Source organism: Manis javanica, chromosome 8 (genome assembly GCF_040802235.1).
Source record: "Manis javanica isolate MJ-LG chromosome 8, MJ_LKY, whole genome shotgun sequence".
Lineage (NCBI taxonomy): Eukaryota > Metazoa > Chordata > Mammalia > Pholidota > Manidae > Manis > Manis javanica.
Window position 1 is genome coordinate 134,878 of NC_133163.1, and position 18,733 is coordinate 153,610.

General features: G+C 52.5%; 1 protein-coding gene across 1 annotated transcript; it reads left to right on the top strand.

Moving 5' to 3' along the window:
• The first annotated feature begins 1,008 nt into the window (after nt 1–1,008).
• LOC108383343 (uncharacterized) lies at nt 1,009–18,503 on the top strand. Its single transcript, XM_073212247.1, has 4 exons — nt 1,009–1,122; nt 1,215–1,522; nt 17,811–18,057; nt 18,160–18,503. Exons 1-4 carry the CDS (start codon nt 1,077–1,079, stop codon nt 18,486–18,488), a joined length of 930 nt encoding a protein of 309 aa, XP_073068348.1. The 5' UTR covers nt 1,009–1,076; the 3' UTR covers nt 18,489–18,503.
• Nucleotides 18,504–18,733: the final 230 nt, after the last annotated feature.

Consider the following 18,733-nt stretch of genomic DNA (forward strand, 5'->3'; position numbering starts at 1 on the left):
ACGGGGCTGAGGACGCACAGAGCAGAGAGCAGCCCCAGAGGCAGGTGCACATGGAGGCTGAGGCTTCCTGCCAGAGTCTGTGGTTTCCACTGCATCTAACCATTTCCCATAGAAACTCTCTGTGCTCCTTGTTGGTTGCTAACAGTGCATTTCTGGCTTAGGAAACTTTATTGTGAGGTGTGGTCAGTTTCTCACATGCACCGAATTCAGGGACTTGTTGATGGGGGCAGCAATGGCTGCAGGGATCCCAGGAGCAGAGGTTCAAGGATTCTCAGGGACCTGGTGAGGGTTTTCCAATGAGACTCAGGGCAGGGAGCTCAGGAGGCCTCCTACAGCAGGACAATCTGTGATATTGGTGTGACAGCCCAAGCCATCCAGTCCAGGGCCTGTGGCCTGGAGGACCCGCTGGAGTTCACATCTGACTCTCCTCATAAAGTGTCTGTGTCAGGCTCTCTGAAAAGGTAGGGCCCTTAAACACAGGTGAGAGAGACTGGCTCCCCAGGTATTCTAGGTACGAAAGCAATGCAGCAAATCCCACATTCCCACCCAGGGTGCACCTGAAAATCACTGGGAATGTGGCAGCTCTTCTCTGGAGCTGGAATAGGGTGCATTTGGGGCCACTGGGGAGGAACATGGGCCCAAACACAGGGCTCCTTTCTCCAGGCATAGTCTCAGGGGAGCCTTTCAACACCCATTTGTTCAATTTTGTAATTTTTATGTCTAAATAAATAAACATCCATTGCTAATTATGTCACTAACTTACGAACATTTGTACAAAAGAAATCCGAGCGTCACTCATTTCTGTCAGAACACTAACAAAATGAAAATTCATACACTTTGAAAGCATTTTAATGTGTTAAGCATCCCTAACACACACCCCTGCTCTGGGGCTCTACCCACTCCACAGATGTCCAGGCAAGGGCTGCTGTAGAGTCAGAGCTCATGCAAATGGGGCCCTCCCTGTGCTGATGAAAAGCAGCCCAGCCCTGACCCTGCAGCTCTGGGAGAGGAGTCCCAGCCCCAGGAGTCCCAGGTGTCCCCAGCCGGTCATCAGGACTCAACACACACCACTCACCATGGAGTCTGGGCTGAGCTGGGTTCTCCTTGCTGCTCTTCTAGGAGGTGAACAGGAGACCCTGCATGTGCATGTCAGTGTGAGTTTGGGAAGGTATGGACGTGACACATGCCTGACCAGGACGTCTCTGTGTTTGCAGGTGTGCAGTCTGAGGTGCAGCTCGTGGAGTCTGGAGGAGGCTTGGTGCAGCCTGGGGGGTCTCTGAGACTCACCTGTGCTGTCTCTGGATTCAACATCAGAACCGCTGACATGCACTGGATCCGCCAGGCTTCAGGGAAGGGGCTGCAGTGGGTCTCAAGCATTAGTAGTGGTGGAAGCACTTACTACACTGACTCTGTGAAGGGCCGGTTCGCCATCTCCAGAGACAACGCCAAGAACACGGTGAGTCTGCAAATGAACAGGCTGACAGACGAGGACACAGCCCTGTATTACTGTGCAGCAGACACAGTGAGGGGAAGTCAGCGTGAGCCCAGACATCAACCTCCCTGCAGGGACACAGCAGGGGCTGGGCTGCAGGGGACTCAGGACACCAGGGGCGCAGGATCCAGTGCAGGCTCAGCCCCAGGAGCAGGTGCAGGTGGAAGGGAAGGGCTGGCTTCCTGTGAGGTCTGGGGCTTTCTCTCCGCATGGAAGTTCACCAGGGAAATGTCTGTGTTTAGGATCCTGTGCTCCCTCCCGACACCATGCAGTACAGAAGGTGTTTGTATCCCTAGTGACCGGGGCTCAAGTTCTCATGTGCACAAATCAATCACGTCCCTATAAGACACACAAATGACTCTGTGTGGTCACTAGGAGCAGAGACACGAGGACACTCGGGGTCCCTGTTGGGTGTTTCCAGTCAGACTTAGGGCAGAGTCCTCGGGGGACTCCCTGACTAGCACAGGGAGGGTGGATGTGGGTACAGCCCCAGAGGCTGGGACCACGTCAGCTGCAGCAAACCCTCCTGAAGCTCACGCCTGACCCTCCCCCTGACCACAGTGGGCAAGTAATACTCAGCCCTGACCCTGAGCTCGTTTTCCTTCCGACCCATTTCACTGCCTTTAATTGTTTTCTTGCTGCCTCTGCCCCTGAGTTCAGAGGATTTGTTTACCTGTGTCCTAATCTCCAGGCTCAGGGTCCTTACTGGAGCTCAGCTGTGGCATCTGTAGCCTCCTGGAGGTGCTGGCAGAACGCTGTCCCTCACTATTGCCCAGGGCTCCCCTGTCACCTATGGGGATACCTTGGTAAAAGCCAGTGACGCAGGAGCTCAGGGGGTGCACGTGCTTTCTGACCATGGGAAGTGAGGAAGAAATGACCTTGTGCTGCTCACAGTGTTACTGTGTGGCCTGCTCACCTGGGCTCCAGGTGGCCTGCAGGTGCGCCTCGCTCAGGGCTGTAGACTGTGGGGTGGCCATCAGGGCAAGCTGGGCTCACCCAGGGTCCTCAGAGATGGCCACCAGGCTGGAGCCTCAGGTAGCAGAGCTGCTGTCCCTCAGCAAGGTCATCCCCAGTCCTGCTCTGTGACTCAGGCCCCACCTGGTCATCTCGGGCAACCTGAGTTAGTGACCACAGATGACAGATTTCAATAAAAACTACAATATTATCCTAGCAACAACCAGATTAGAGTTTGATAGAAAGCTGGATGCTAGGCTAGTTAGCTTGCCATGTAATTTTGACCATGGCCAGGATCATTTTGTATTTTCCAAACAGGAACAGGTTCATGATATCAGGAAGTTACAAAAATGACTGTGTGATGCTTGGCCTTTAAAAAGCTTCATAAACAATACATTAAATAATATGTTTCTATATTTTATTTTATTATTTAAGGAAAACACTCTTGTGTGGGAAATGCAGGTGAGGCTGCAAAAGCTGAGAACCCCCAGGCATCCGAGCACAGTGAGGGCAGGAGGGGATGTGGGGACATTCCTGGGCTGCCTGCAGGACAAGGCCAGCCCAGCAAGGCCACCCGGTAGGGCCCCACCCTAAGCTGCCCTTCAGAGGAGCCCCAAGCCTCCCACGATGAATCAGTCACAGGATGGGACAGTCACAGGAACTGCGGCCTCAGCACCGGCCAGCAGACAGACTTCAGGAGCAGCAGTGGGAGGGGCCCATGACGGTCCTTGTTCCTGGAGGTTTGGGGACTCCCTTAGGGCCAACCCATTGTTTCTGTCTTTTCCCCATGGAAAACATGGTTCTGCTACATTATCAAGGATGACAGGGAGAAGCACGAATGTCGTCTGCAGACAACCTTGGTCAGGCCCCATGGCATTCGTTCCAGGAGGGCAGGGGAGCCAGCCTGACTGTCAGCACTGCTTAGCAGTGGCCCTCAGCTAAACACCAAGGGCATTGCTCCACGTTCTTCCTTCCACCATATGGGACAGAACCACAGTTCCACCAGCTCCCCACCAGTTCACAAGGGGGGCTGCTGTCCTCCAGTTCCAGCTCCTGCTCTGGTCTCCAACTGAGAACACGATCAGAATGGCCTCAGCAAGCAATGTACTTAAAGTCCTTTTGGAATAACACGACCTCCAGGAGGACAGAGGCCATCCCTGCAGCTCTGCAGTTTGTCTCCGAGTCCCACCAGTATCACCTCCAAAGGCCTGTCCATGGCAACATGGGCTCTGGGTGACACGCCCCTCACTCCCTTCCCTCGCATTCCCAGTTCCCGATCCCTAAGCGGCATCCACAGAGTCACGACAATTCTGGCATCTGCTACTGAGAAAATCCGCCGCAGAGTGTGTGTTACTGGGTATGAGTGACGTGGGGTCTTCGAGCTCCGTGGTTTCTACCTGCAGCTCTTCCCTGAGGGGACCTTCAGCCAGACGCTCCTAAAGGGGACTAGAGGCCCCAGGGCCCCTAAGCATCTCGACTCACTGTGAGTGTGGACGGTGTCAGTGCCTCTGGCAGCTGCAGGGAAGGGGCTCCCTGAGGCTGCATGAAATCCCTCCTGGGTCCCCCTGTGGGGTATGTGGGGTTAACAAGGCCCCCTCACGATTACAGGGGAAGATGGAGAAGCATGAGGGGCCCAAGAAAGAAAATGTGAAGGAGGACACAACCCCTTAGCACTGGACTAGATATGTGGAGGGAAATGCTGTGGGTGTCCAGACAGGACCCTCCCTGCATGGTGGGGGCTGGGGTGCAGGGGGTCTCAGCCCCAGGACCAGATGAACAACAGCAGAAGAGGACTTTCCCCAAGGAAAGGTGAATTTTATTGCAGGAGAAAAATCTAAAATAATGGATGGACAAGGAACGCTGAAGTGTGTATAAATACCCGATTATGACAGGAGGATTCGCCAAACCAGAGAGCAAGAAAATCTCATTGAAGAGGGCATTGCTGGGCCTTCAGGATGCCTGAATGGGAAGAGCCGGAGGAGAGGGGGCTTGTTAAATTAATAGTGCAGCATATTCAGGACAATGATCCAAGGAGTCAGACACTCCAATATGAGCCCAGCACAGGCTGAGGGGGCCCCTCGCTGCTCAAGGTGGGCTCACAGGGAGCAGCAGGTCCCCTGGGGGGTTTGTCCCACAGTGGGAGGAGCTATCTCAGCCCTGACTTCTGGGATGTGACAGGGGACATGAATCCTCAAACAAGAACTGGGACCTGTGTGCTCCTCACACCCCTGAATGTGGTCAGTGCCCACTACCAGCTCATTCTCAGGTTAGAGGAGGTCTTCACTGTGAATAACTCTGCCTCATGAATATTCAAATTAGATGAGGTGCACTAGATAGAATATGGGCATGTCTGTGCCCTGAGAGCATCACCCCAGCACCGCACACTCCCTGGGGAGACCCTGAGAGCACCGCCCCTCACCATGGACTGGAGCTGGAGAGTCCTCTTCCTCCTGGCAGTGGATGCAGGTGAGGGGCTTCCTGTCCCTGGGATGACGAGGGGCAGGGCCAGTCAGGGGCATGTCATCCCCTCCCATGTCCTCCCGCAGGTGTCCACTCCCAGGTCCAGCTGGTGCAGTCTGGTGTGTGCTAAAGAAGCCAGGTGCATCCGTGAAGGTCCCCTGCAAGGCACCCAGAGACACCTTCACCAGCTACTGTATAAGCCAGGTGTGACAGGCCCCTAGACAAGAGCTTGAGTGGACACGATGGACTGGGAAGCATTCTACAGAGTATCATCCTGGTATACGGCCTGACATGCAAACCAGAGGAATAGGATCAACCGTGCAGAAATAAGTCCATACTTCCCTTGCCAGTTAATCTTGTCAAGGTTGCTGGCAACATGAAATGGGGTATCCCCTGCGAATGGCGGTGGGAAAACTAGATTTCCACGAGGAAACAGTGAAACTGTACCAACCTCACTACATACACAAAGACCACCTAAAGTGCTTTGAGGAGCTGAATGTAAAACCGAACATCCTGGGACCCCCACAGGAGAGCCTGAGAGCAGCTCTTCAGGACCCTGGATGTGTCACGTAGTCCTTCCTATGACACCGAGAGCTGCAAAGAAAGAAGAGCTACTTGGCATTCGTCAAACCCAAGGACATTTGTCGTTAAAGGACATTAGGAGGAATGTGAAAAGACACTCAACAGAATGAAGTAAAAGATCTGCAAACCTGGCAAGAGTCCAGTGCCCAGAATATGCAAAGAGCACTTACTACCAAATCAAAGAATGGTAAGACACCCACATTTAAACAGGGAGGCAGCAAAGGACTTGAATGAATTTTGGTCCAAAGAAGACATACAATGAGCAACATGCACATGAAAATATGCTCCACAGCATCAGATCTTAGGGAAAAAGAAACAGACAAACCAGTATGTACCACTTCCAGGCAACGAGATGGCTATGATAAACAGAAGGGAAGTAAGGGTGTGGGGAAGCGGGAGCCCTCACATTACTGGGGTGCGGATGTGAAAACATGCTGGGCACTGTGGAGAACAGACAGAAGGTACTCGAACTGTTACCGACGGGATGAGCACACCACCAGCGCTTCTGCCATGACATGTACACGGATAAGGATGGAAAGTGGGACCCAGACAGACATGAATAAATGCACATCCACTGCAGCAGTATTCACAGCAACCAGGAGGGGGGGAAACGGCCTGGATGTTAAGCTGTGGATAAATAAATGGTGGAATATCCTTACTGTAGAATGTTATTCAGCCAACTAAGGGATGAAGTACAGACACAAACTACAAGGTGGATGAAATCTGAACCCCTGATAGGGACAGACACTGTCCAGAGGATGTGATTCCACTCGTGTGAAATACACAGGGCAGGCCAGTCCGCAGGGACAGAAATCAGGCTGTGCTGCCAGGGATGGAGGTGAGAGGGACAGGAGGAAGGGGCTTGTGGGATGGTTTCCTTTTGGGGAGATATGAAGGTTTGGGGCCTGGACAAAGGAGATGGTTGCACAAGGTTGAGAATGACAATGCCACTCAAGTGTTCACTTTAAAAAAAGTTAATTTTATGATAAGTGAAGTTCAAGTCCATTTCAAAAAGAGACTCCTGCATGTCCTCTTAGCTCCCCTACAGGTCTCAGTCACACATGCTGCCAGTGAAAACTGTCCACTACATGTGTGGAGCACAGAGCGCTCACCCCTCACCCGTGAAAGGACATCTTGCCTGCCTCCTGTTTCAGCCCTTATGAAGGGAGCAACGACAATCATTCCTGTGTAGTTTGTGTGGACGGAAGTTCTCATGAGAGGTCGGTAAATACCCAGGACCGTGACTTGTGGATCACAGGATAAAACTATTCTTACCTTTGTAGAAAACTGTCTTACTGAGCTCCAGAGTGACTGTGTAGATTCTCATTCCCACCAACACGGTGAACCTGTCAGCAGTTCTATATGCATGTCACCACTTGGTATTGTGAGGCCTTTGGTTTTAGCCATTGTGTTAGGCCAGTAGCAGCAGGAGTGGGAGGTGAGGGAGGAGGGGACTGGGTTTGCTCTGGTCCCGACGTTCTCAGAGGTGTGGACACCATGCCCGTGCCTGCCCCTCAGTAGAGGTTCAGACACACACCCTCACTCTCCTGAAAGTCCAGTGCATTATGACCCTCCCTGGAGGGGGATGGGTGCACACAGAGGCCCAGGGCTTGGTCCAAGGACGGGCTCCAGATTCCCATGTACAAACTCCTCTCCTTCCCGCACAACAGAGTGAGTCCAGGTGGCCCTTATCCCCAGCACCCCATCAATTTTCATAGGCAATTTCAATCCTGGTCCCAAGTGTTGGGAGGATTACAGTGTGCCCACTGTCTGCTGCCCCACCAGAGGGCCTGTGTGAGAGCATGTGGAAACTGAGGCACAGCCCTGGTGTAATGGGACTCATGGTTGCTGTCCTTGCCCCTAGTGTCCTATCTTAAATAAGGTGAAGGGTGGGATGTGTTTCTCATCATGACTGTGAGGCTGACCTCTGGCCCCTCCAGGTTCCTACTGGTCCCCCAGCACAGGATGCAGTTTGATGGCTCCCTGAAGGCCGGATCGTCATCTCCATAGTGGACATATGCAGGCAGATTGCATGCATTTCTGCGGGGGCTGCTCATTCTCTTTCTCAGGCTGAACCCCCAGGGAGGGCAGCTTTGTGGTTTGTCCCCATCCAAGAGGAAAGGTTTTCATGAGTTCGGGGAGCCTTCGTGTGGCTCCAGAGCATTTCCCACTATAACACCTTCATGGCACTTAGTGTCCAGCCCTCTTGCACATTTCCAGCCTTACCTGTAATAGTCTCTATGCCACTCAGGACCCTCTGCCCCAGATAAGGTCATTTTCTGCCCAAATGGCTATTATCTGAAAGACAAGAAGTAACAGGCATTGGCAAGGATGTGGATTAAAGGGAACCCTCACACACTGTTGGTGGGAATGTACATGTGCACAGGGACTATGGAAAAGAGCGCAGACATTCCTCAAAAAGGTAGAAATACAAATACCGTAAGGCTAGTAATTAATTTTTTAAGTTTTTTATTATGGTATAAATAATGTACAATTACATGAATAACATTATGGTTACTAGACTCCCCCATTATTACGTCCCTACCACATACCCCTTTAGAGTCACTGTCCATAAGCGGAGTAAGATGTTATAGAGTCACTACATGTCTTATCTGTATATGCTGCCTTTCCCGTGTTCCCCCCACATTATGTGTACTAATTGTAATGCCCATTTTTCTCCTTATCTCTCTCTTCCCACTCATTCTCCCTGGTCCCTTTCCCTTTGGTACCTGTCAGTCCATCCTCGGGTTCTGTGATTCTGGTGCTGTTTCGTTCCTTCAGTTTTTGTTTTGTTCTTATACTCCACAGATGAGTGAAATCATTTGGGACTTGTCTTTCTCTGCCTGGCTGATTTCACTGAGCATAATACCCTCTAGCTCCATCCATGTTGTTGCAGATGGTAGGATTTCTTTACTTCTTATGGCTGAATAATATTCTATTGTGTATATGTACCACATATTCTATATCCATTCATCTACTGATGGACACTTAGGTTGCTTCCATTTCTGGGGTATTGTAAATAGTGCTGCAATAAAATAGAGGTGCAGATGTCTTTTTCAAACTGGGCTGCTGCATTCTTGGGGTAATTTCCTAGGACTGCGTCAAATGCTATTTCTATTTTGAGATTTTTGAGGAACCTCCATACTGCTTTCCACAATGGTTGAACTAATTTACATTCCCACCAGCAGGGTAGGGGGGTTGCCCTTTCTCAACATCCTCGCCAACATTTGTTGTTGTCTGTCTTTTGGATGCTGGCCATCCTTACTGGTGTGAGGTGATAGCTCATTGTGGTTCTAATTTGCATTTCTGTAATGATTAGCAATGCGGAGCATCTTTTCATGTGCCTGTTGGCCATCTGAATTTCATTTTAGAGAAGTGTCTGTTCAGATCCTCTGCCCATTTTTTAATTTGAATATTAACTTTTTGTTTGTTGAGATGCATGAGCTCTTTGTATATTTTGGATGTCAACCCCTTATTGGATATGTAATTTATGAATATATTCTCCCGTACTGTAGGATGCCTTTCTGTCCTATTGACAATAGGACCAGTAATTTCACTCCTGAGAATTTGGTGGAAGGAAACAAATTCCCTAACTCATGCCGCCCTACGTTCACTGAAGCATCATTTACAACAGCCGAGATACAGAAGCCACCTAAACATCCACCAGCAGGTGCACTGATGAAGAAGATATGACACATGTACACAAGGGAATGTTATCTGTGATAAGGAAAGTATTCAACACAGCCGTCAAGATCAGCAAACCGCTTTTTTCCTCCAGTTGGCAAAGCCCCCCAGCTCCCCCCTCCCCTTCCCTGGGCTCCCCTATTGCCCTGCACATGCCGAAATGCCACGTATCAAAATAATATAAATTGCTCCCGTTGCTTGTGCCCAGGGCTCAGACCTTGGGCGATTACTCCCCTCGGGGCTCCGTCAGTGTGAAATAAGCCTCAAACTCCAAGACCTCCGAGTGCCGCTTGGTTCTTCCATCAGCGACCCAGTCCAGGTTTTCCAGTATTTTCCGTAACATTTGGTTCCCTGACCGGAAACCCAACTGCCTTGGCCCTTTGTTGCCACCGGTTTGGGGCAACGGTGTGCGGTGATGGAACAGGAGATCGCATGGGAGAAGGCACGCCCCACCTGACCCCTCAGCAGGCTCCTGCCCCATCGCCCTGGGCTGGCCCCGCTCCGCTGTTCCCGTAGGACTCAAGGAGGATTGGCAGGGGAGGACCTGGGTCCGACGTCGAATCCAGAAAGGACCCCGGGCCCCTGACCCAACCAGTCCCACCTGTTGGGTGGAAGGGGGGCCTGATCACCTCCCAGAGACTTCTTAGAAGTCTCACAGGTAGACATTCTCAGGTAGGGAATGTTTAAACTCTGGGGTGTGTATGTGTGTGTGTGTGCGTGCAGCGCGGCTGAAGCCATTCAGTCTGCACTGAATCTGTGCTTGCATGAGCTGTGCGATCTGCATGGGCCCTCATCCGCATTCACATAGACCGTCAGGGCATATCGGTGAATCAGCTTCCGCTGAGCTGGCACGGGACTTACACGGGTGCACCTTAGCCAAGGCTGGTCAAAGTCTCAGAGGAGCGTGAACGGACGGGCAGCTGACTGGTCTCCTCTCTAGAGGAGGCACCCCTCCCATGTCTGTTGTTGTGGCACTGCTACATGGACACATCATGGGGTCAGGGCACAGCCATCCCACAATTCTCAACACCACAATCAAAAATATGAGGAATTCATTTTCAGAAAAGTAGAGAGTAAAATGCACTCGTGGCAGGTTGAAAACCTTGTGTGAATCTGCATAACCCACTTTTAGTGTAGGATGTGAATCCATAGAACCACCTTTAGTGTCGGGTGGCCTCCGGAAGGGTCTCTAGGTGTCCCAACAATCCCTGAGTCAGCGGGTCATCTCTGGAGACCCAGGTCATCCCGACCAGTTCCCATACACTGGCTCCCAGTTAGGAGTTGACCGGACCCTCCCCCTTGGGTGCTGTTCGCTTGGAACAGGCTGGGACAGGGTAGGTCTTAGTCAGCTCAACAAAGCAGCCCTCAGAGAACCAGCAGAAGCCTGAGCCTCCACACATTCTTGCTGGTGATCCAGAGGAAGAGCCAATATTGTCCCCACCTTATGCGCCCCCAAGACTGTCAGCACCCAGCACCCTGCCCTGTATACCCTGCAGCTGTCAGCCTCCCTGCCAACTCCAGAACCAGTAGACCCACTCTCCTCCGGAGCAGCAGGCAGACTGTGCCCTCAGGCAGGAGCAGGCTCCCTTTAGATGCTGGTGCAGGAGACATCGGAGCCTGAAAGTGTAGTAAAGAAGGGACCACACAGCCCGGCCGGTCCACGCTTTACTACCTACCCTTCCCCATGGCTGACCTCCTCACTTACACCCCAAAGCCAGCTCTTGTTTGCCTTCAAATGGACTGAACCGGATACAGGGTGGCAGGTGCAGTCAACATGGACACGGCCTCCACAGGGCTCAAGAACTCACCCACTCACTATGGAGAGGCATTGGCCCCACTCCTTTCCTGCTTTCTGAGGGAAGCCACACCCTGCACCCTCCTGCAGTACATAGACGACCTCCTCCCTGCCAGTGACACCCAGGAAAATTGTGCAAAAGGCAAAAAGGCCCTCTTGCACTTCCTGTCACACTCAGGATACCGAGCCTCAAGGAAAAAGGCACAACTCTGCCACCAAAAGGTACAGAACTTGAGCTTCATCCTCACCCAGGGAGAGAGGGCACTAGGGCTGGAGAGGAACAAGGTCATTAACTCCCTACCCCAGCCCCAGGCAAAGAAGGGCAAAGGAGAGTTCCTTTCCTAGATTCCCTATACTCAGCAATGGCAAGGCCCCTCTACAGCCTCCTGGGGTGGGGGTGGGGGGCAGACCGAAAGCCCCCTGGCTGAACAAAAGAGGCAAGAGCCGCCTTCCTGGAAATAATGGCTGCTTCAGAACAGGCACCAGCCGTAGGCCTGCCAGATACAAAAAGGCCCTTCAATCTCTTCACACATAAGAAAGTAGCAGTTCTGCACTGCATAGAGCATCAAAAGGAAAACCCTGTAACACAGGGGAACCAGCTTGCAGATAAAGCAGCTAAAACAGCAGCCAAATAAAAAACAGATGAAGCTCCTTCCCTCGCTATGACCCTAACACCCCCAGTGGGGGCCCCTCCACCCAAGTACACTGAAAAAGAGGACTGGGCCAAGCCGAAGGAGCCACCCTAACTAAAAAGAATAATAGATGCTGCCTGACAGACAGATCTTTGTCCCACTGGTCATCAGGACTCAACACACAGAGCTCACCATGGATTCTGGGCTGACCTGGGTTCTCCTTGCTGCTCTTCTAGGAGGTGGTTAATGGGGAACAGGAGAGCCTGGGGTGTGGGTGATGTGACTGGAGGAGGCAGTGGATGAGTGACAGATGTGTCTTGCCAATGGGTTTCAGCCCTGGGCAAGTTCACTATGGATTCAATGTGACCAAAGAAATGACAGTAGAATGTTCTTGGAGTAAAAGGATTATACCCACTTTATTTCCACAGGGGCAGGTTAATCACTGAAATATTGTTCACTCAGAGCGAGTCTGCAGGCTGCAAGCCGATCTCCGCCTCTGTGCCTCTCTGCCCCCACAGCCATCGCAGGCTCTGTCCTCATTGCTGCCACCACTCCAGCCTCTGCTCTGCTCCCCTGCAGCCTTGAATCCCATGCTGCTGCGTCACCCAGAGCACGGCCAGGGCTCTTACTATAGAGTCAATAATGACATATTCCCCACACGTGTGTAGGGAGCTAGCCATCCACGCCCAGGTGAAAATCCTGGCCACAGGAACCTTCATTTTATCCACAGGGTGAATGAACCTTCAACAGCCTGAGTCTATAGGAAGTATGTTTACATGTCAGCAAGCAATAATAATAGCAAAGTAATACTAATAATGCAATTGTCCAGGGGTTTGTCCAGAGTCTGGGTGGAAGCTGTCTACTCCCCAAGGTCATGACCCAATTATGAAACAGATGCATCAGGCTTGTGAGTCCAAAGATCAGAGGCTTCTAAGGATCCGTGAGATTCCTCAGGTGGGCTCTCTCCAAGCAGCCTTCCGGTTGTTTGGAATTACAAATTTATTCGTCAGGGGTCCTATCTGCTGAAAACTGCAACCACCCCAAAATGTGCCCTTTGAAACTTAATAGCCAATGTGTTGTGTTAGGGGTGGGGCCTCTGGGGGCACTGAGGTCAGGAGGCGGAGCCCCAGGGACGGGGTCAGGGCCCTCATGAAGCAGCACTGAGAAGGCTCCCCTGTCCCCTCCCTTCACGTGAGGTCACAGGAGGGACAGCCCCCCAGGAAGGAGGTTCACCCCAGTCACCCAACCTGCTGGCACCTGATCTTGGGATCCCAGACCCTCAGCTGTGAGAAAGAATTTCCTGCTGTTTATGAGCCACCCCGTCTGTGGATCTTCACTACAGCAGCCAGAGCACAGGAAGACACTGGAGGGCCATGAACCAAACACTGACGCTGGGGCTGTGCAGTGAAGCTTGGTGTCAAAGTTCCTGTTAAATCCCTTCAGTGTGATTCAAGGGCTATTTGTGTGTGATGTTTCTCTCAATACATGGAATGAACAGGATGCCTCCCACAGGAGTCTGGGGAAAGGTGGAGTGGGAGGCAGCCGTCACCTGTTGGTGACGTGAGCAGGTACAGTACACGGATTCTTTTAAACATTATGCAGTGTCCAAATGGATTAGGGCCAAGGCGGCTATGGGAGGAAACATGTCTAAGTGCACGGTCGTCCCCGGGACCATGTCACAGGGGGCAGGAGTGTGTCTGCAGGGAGGGGACCCTGATGCCCTCGTGTCCAGTGGGAACTCCTTGGCACGGAGGAAAGTTTGGATTGTTTTGTTAAAGAATATTATTTCTTCAATATTCCTTGAAAACTGCAGATGTGGGGAGAGTGGCATTTGAGATGTAATGACACCTTGCAGGGCTGGAGTATGATGAGGCTGGAAGGTGTGCACCTCCGTTACTGGATGTAACAGCAGGTCCACTGCACGCTGGAAACGTGAACTCAAGCACGGCCTTAGGGACTTGAAGGGATGTAGGTTTTTGTCAGCGAGTCACTTCAGGACAAGGAGAAAATACACAGCAAATAAAACACATTCAAATCCATGGCAGGTGGAACTGGACAAAACCCATGTATGTGTACAGGGGACCATTGAGGACCGGGTGCTGGCCATGTCCCTCCGGACAGATTTCCCAGCAATTTGATGTTGCTGGTGTCACATGACCAGGGATAACCTCAGATGTCTTTGTAAAGTGTCCTCACAAGAATTGGATTTAGGTAGAAACCAGTTTGTCCACACCATGTAGTGCAGAGAAACAGAGGCATTTATATAACAGTCACTGGAAGTCCTCTGGCGCCACCACGGAGCTGTGAGATTGCAGATTCTCCATTCTCTTTATTCAACTCAATGTCTGTGTCACCTTCAGGGGCTCTGACCCCCACCCGGCATGCACCTGACAACATGGCTCCAAAAGTCACACGCAAGCAGGAGCAGGGACAGGGGAAAGGAGGGGATTTCCCCAAAGTGAGCTTTGAAGAACCTAGGGGTGTGACCCCAGACCCAGAGCTGTCACAGGATCACATTGACAGGTTCCTGGTGGGCTGTAAGGCTGCACCCATGAGGAGGACCTCTGTTCATATACAGCTGGAGCCATCAGATCCTATACTGGGGGTGTTTGCCTGATCCGGTGGTTTTCCAATGTGGCTCAGAAAACTGAGGCTCTTGTCATCACTGAGGGTTTCTGTTAACATGTTTCCATCTCATTAGAGATTAGCCTCCAGGTTATCATGAACCAGATTCCCTTAACCTGACCTTAATCACTCCCAAGGGTCTATGGACACTTAGCGAAAAATTTCTTGTCATATTTCAGTCTCTTCTTTATTTCCAATGTTGGCAACTGGGCTTCCAAGAACATGAGGTAATAAAACCAAAACAAAGAAAAATGGTGACAGTGAAGTTTTTATTCTTTCAGGAGCAGAAACTCACCTGAAGCAAACACACCCCAGCAGCAGCGCCGTCTCCCTGCACACATTGTCACACGGTTGTTCAATGAGTCCCACAGCCTCTGCTGTGCAGACGTGAGGCCCCCCTGTGCTGAGACCAGACTCTGCTCCCAGTCCATCCTCTGAGCCCTCTCCAGGGGACATAAGACCTCAAGGGAAGGTCCCATCTCCCCAGCATGAGAGCCACCTGCCCCTCTAAGTCACCCCAGGTCATGGTGGCTGATTCCCTTCAGTGTGCTCATCACTAGGGACCTTCAATGGCATCTGTTTTACAGGTTACCTTATGTCCTTTTAATGCTAAAGACCCTTCTGTCTTTATTTTTCTTCCATTTTTGTCTTCCTAGTATTGCAACATGACCTAGTGTCCAGCCACAATCACCATGAATAATGCCCACAAATGCCACCAGCACCTCAGAGCCCCACATCCTTGTTTCTCCCTTCCTGCAGCTGAGCTACACTTGAAACCCACCAGCACCCCCATGAGCAAAGGCACACCTACCCTACTGTCACCTCTGTGAGTACATGAACCCTGTGTGTCCAGGTGCCCCCATCTCCTGGAGACAGGATGGGCCCTTCATGTATGTTTGTCCCGTTCATGCCCTGAGAGCACCTGGACACTTACAGACCCACATGGAGGTGGAGGTGGGGGCCTGTTCCCCTCAGCCCAGAGCAGCTCTGCCCACATTCCCAGGTCCCACAGTGGTTGCCAGGGTCCCTCAGGCCCACCGGAGGCATCTCAGGACTCTGGGGCACTGAGCACACCCAGGGGTGCTCAGGATACACCAGGTGCTCATGACACCCTGGGACACGCAGGATGCACTAGGGGACACTGGGCCTCCAGGGGGCGCTGAACACCCACAGCACAGACAGCAGCCCCAGGAGCAGGTGCTCAGGGAGGCTGCTTCCTGCCAGAGTCTGTGGTTTCCTCTGCATCTAACCGCTTACCGTGGACACCCTCTGTGCTCCTCAGGCCTCGGGACCTGGGCGTTTGTGGCTGAGGAAACTGTTGGGATGTGTGGTCACTTTATCACATGCACCAAATACAGGGGTTCACCTGTGGAGGCAGCAATGGGTGCAGGGGTCCCAAAGCAGAGTCTCGAGAATGCTCAGGGCCCTGCAGGGAGTTTCTCAGTGAGGCTCAGGGCAGGAATCTTAGGAAACCACCAAGGGCAGTCTGAGGATTGAGGTGACACCCAAGCCCCCAGTGCCCCCACTTTCTATGAATTAGTGTCTTTCGTTGCTGCATTGTGTAGCCACATCTCTGTCTCCTGCTCCTTGATGTGGGTTCAGGGGTGAACATGGGGCTCAGTCCTTACCTGGGGTTCAGCTGTGACCTAGGCTGGGGAGCCCACAGCACCATAAAAGGCAGACAGTACATCCTCATCACCCTTGCCCAGGACTTGCCTGCTCCCCCCCACACGTGGACCCCGGGGAAAGGCAATGGGGGTTAGAGGCCCAGGGGGAGGCTGCGTCAGTACCTGGGATGTGGGTGCGGGTCCCGTGAGGCTCAGCTGTCCTGCAGAGGCCACCCTCCCTGTGGGGTTGGAGCGTGGGGAAGGGTGGTGACTGAGGGCTCAGGGCTGGGACGTGGGGCAGGCTGGGCACCCCCGCCCCTCCTGAGCCACAGCAGAGGCGTCTGTCCCCTGAGCACATTGTGTCCCTCAGCCCTGCTCTGACCACAGCTGGGACACCCCGGTTTTCTAGGACAAAACCTGAGTCTCAGGGCACTGAGGAGGTGGACGTTCATGACATCTGCAGAACCCCTTACAGGGACTGTGGGTGATTGTTGGAGACAAGTACTGGAGGGGATGACCCAGCCAGGTGGCCCAGCTCTCAGCATGGCCGTGGTCAGTTTATATGACACCTGCCAATAGAAGCAGGTCTCTGTCAGTCACTGGGTGGCTTTTGTCTTAATTCCTGTCACTGTTAACGCAGTCATAACAACTGGATTTAACTGGCCCGGATTCTTTATTCGGGTTGCCAGTTTGACAGGAAGAAGGCAGGGAGCTGGGCAGTGCTGAGAGGTGGCAGCTCCCGCAGCTACTCTGACCCAGAGGGACGGGCAGAGGCTGTGGAGGGAGGGGGTTTCTGACACTGTCCTGCAGTCCTGGGAAGGTCCCATAAATTCATGGGGGTGTCTTTGAACAAAGTGTCCCTTCAGAGACCCCCGTTCATCTCCCAGATCCTGCAGTCACTCCCAGGGACAGATGGCAGCACTGACGGCTTCAGCAGGAGCAGAGGGTGGGTGTCCGGGCACCGCTGTGGGGAGCGTGCCCAGTGCGTCCCACCAGGAGCCACGTGCAGGGCAGCCTTAGGCCAGCGCAGCGTCCATGGGTTTATTTGAGAAAAAATGGGTTTACTGATCTGTTAGATGAGAAACACAGGCAGCCTTGTGGTCTACAAACATTCATTCCAAATACCTTATTCCTTCATTTTCTTCTATCTCATGGCCAAGTCTTGCTTTCACCTGAAGGAATTGTGAAAAGTACCTGATAGCTCCTCACCCAGGCTCACTGGCCCCTCAGCATTAAAGCTCCTCTGGGCACCCATTCCTGTGGATTCTCCAAGATGAGGTCACCTGTGAAGCCCTATAAAGACCATGATCTCGTGGGTGTGAGGAGGAGGGAAGGGGTTGGGGGGAGGAATCCCCAGGACACAAGGACAAACCTGGGGAAGCTTTTGTCCCCTCGTTTGTAGTGATGGTGGTGCACAGGAACACCTACATCACAGTCATTGACATAAGTGTAATGATGTGCATTATCCTGGGCGCCGTACCTCCACAAGGTGGGGTGGGCAACTGTGGGTATCAGAGGGGCAGGAGGGCTGGAGGGTTAGATACGGACCCGGGAAATGTTAGAGCCCTGAGCACAGGTGTGTGGGCCTGGCTTCCTCAGTGTTCCAGGTAGGACTGCAATGCAGCAAAGCCCACACTGCCAGGCAGGAAGGGCCTGAAAAAAACTGGGAATGTGACAGCTCTTCTCTGGAGGTGGAGTTGGAAGCAGTCGGGGCCACTGGAAGGAGCACAGGCCCACACCCCTGGGGTCATCCCACCAGACATAGTCTCAGGGAAACCTTCCAGCAACCATTTGTATTCTTTTTGCAATTTTTATAAATAAATAAATGAATATCCATGGCTTCCTATGACACTAGGTTTTGCACAAGTGTATGAAACAAATCACAATATGGGTCACTCATTTCTATCAATACACTAAGATACAATAAAAATTCATATAGTTTGAAAGCATTTTAATGTGTTAGGCATCCCTAACACACACCACTGCTCTGGGGCTCTACCCACTCCTTAGACTTCCAGCCCCAGGGCTGCTGTAGAGTCAGAGCTCATGCAAATGGGGCCCTCCCTATGCTGATGAAAAGCAGCCCAGCCCTGACCCTGCAGCTCTGGGAGAGGAGCCGCAGCCCCGGGAGTCCCAGGTGTCCCCAGTTGGTCATCAGGACTCAACACACACGGCTCACCATGGAGTCTGGGCTGAGCTGGGTTCTCCTTGCTGCTCTCCTAGGAGGTGATGGATGGGGAACAGGAGACCCTGGGGTGTGGACGGTGTGACTGAGGGGAGCAGTGGATGTGTGACAGGTGCCTGACCAGGACATCTCTGTGTTTGCAGGTGTGCGGTGTGAGGTGCAGCTGGTGGAGTCTGGTGGAGGCTTAGTGCAGCCTGGGGGGTCGCTGAGACTCACCTGTGTGGCCTCTGGATTCACATTTGATGACTATGCAATGAACTGGATCCGCCAGGCTGAAGGGAAGGGGCTAGAGTGGGTCTCAGGTATTAACTGGGATGGAGGCAGCAAATACTACATTGACTCCGTGAAGGGCCGGTTCGCCATCTCCAGAGACAACGCCAAGAACACAGTCGATCTGCAAATGGACCGCCTGACAGTCGAGGACTCAGGCCTGTATTTCTGTGCCAAAGACACAGTGAGACAAAGTCCTTGAGAGCCCAGACACCAACCTCCCTGGAGGACACAGGAGGGGCTGGGCTGCAGGGGCTCAGGACACCAGGGGGCGCTGAGGACCCACCGTCAGAGGGTCGCTGCCCCAGGAGCAGGTGCACATGGAGGCTCAGGGTGGCTTCCTGTCAGGGTCCGGGCATCCTCTCCACGTGGCAGCTCCCCAGGGAACTTCTGTATATTTATGTTCCTTTCCTCACTCCTGACACCTCGCAGGACAGAAGGTTTTCT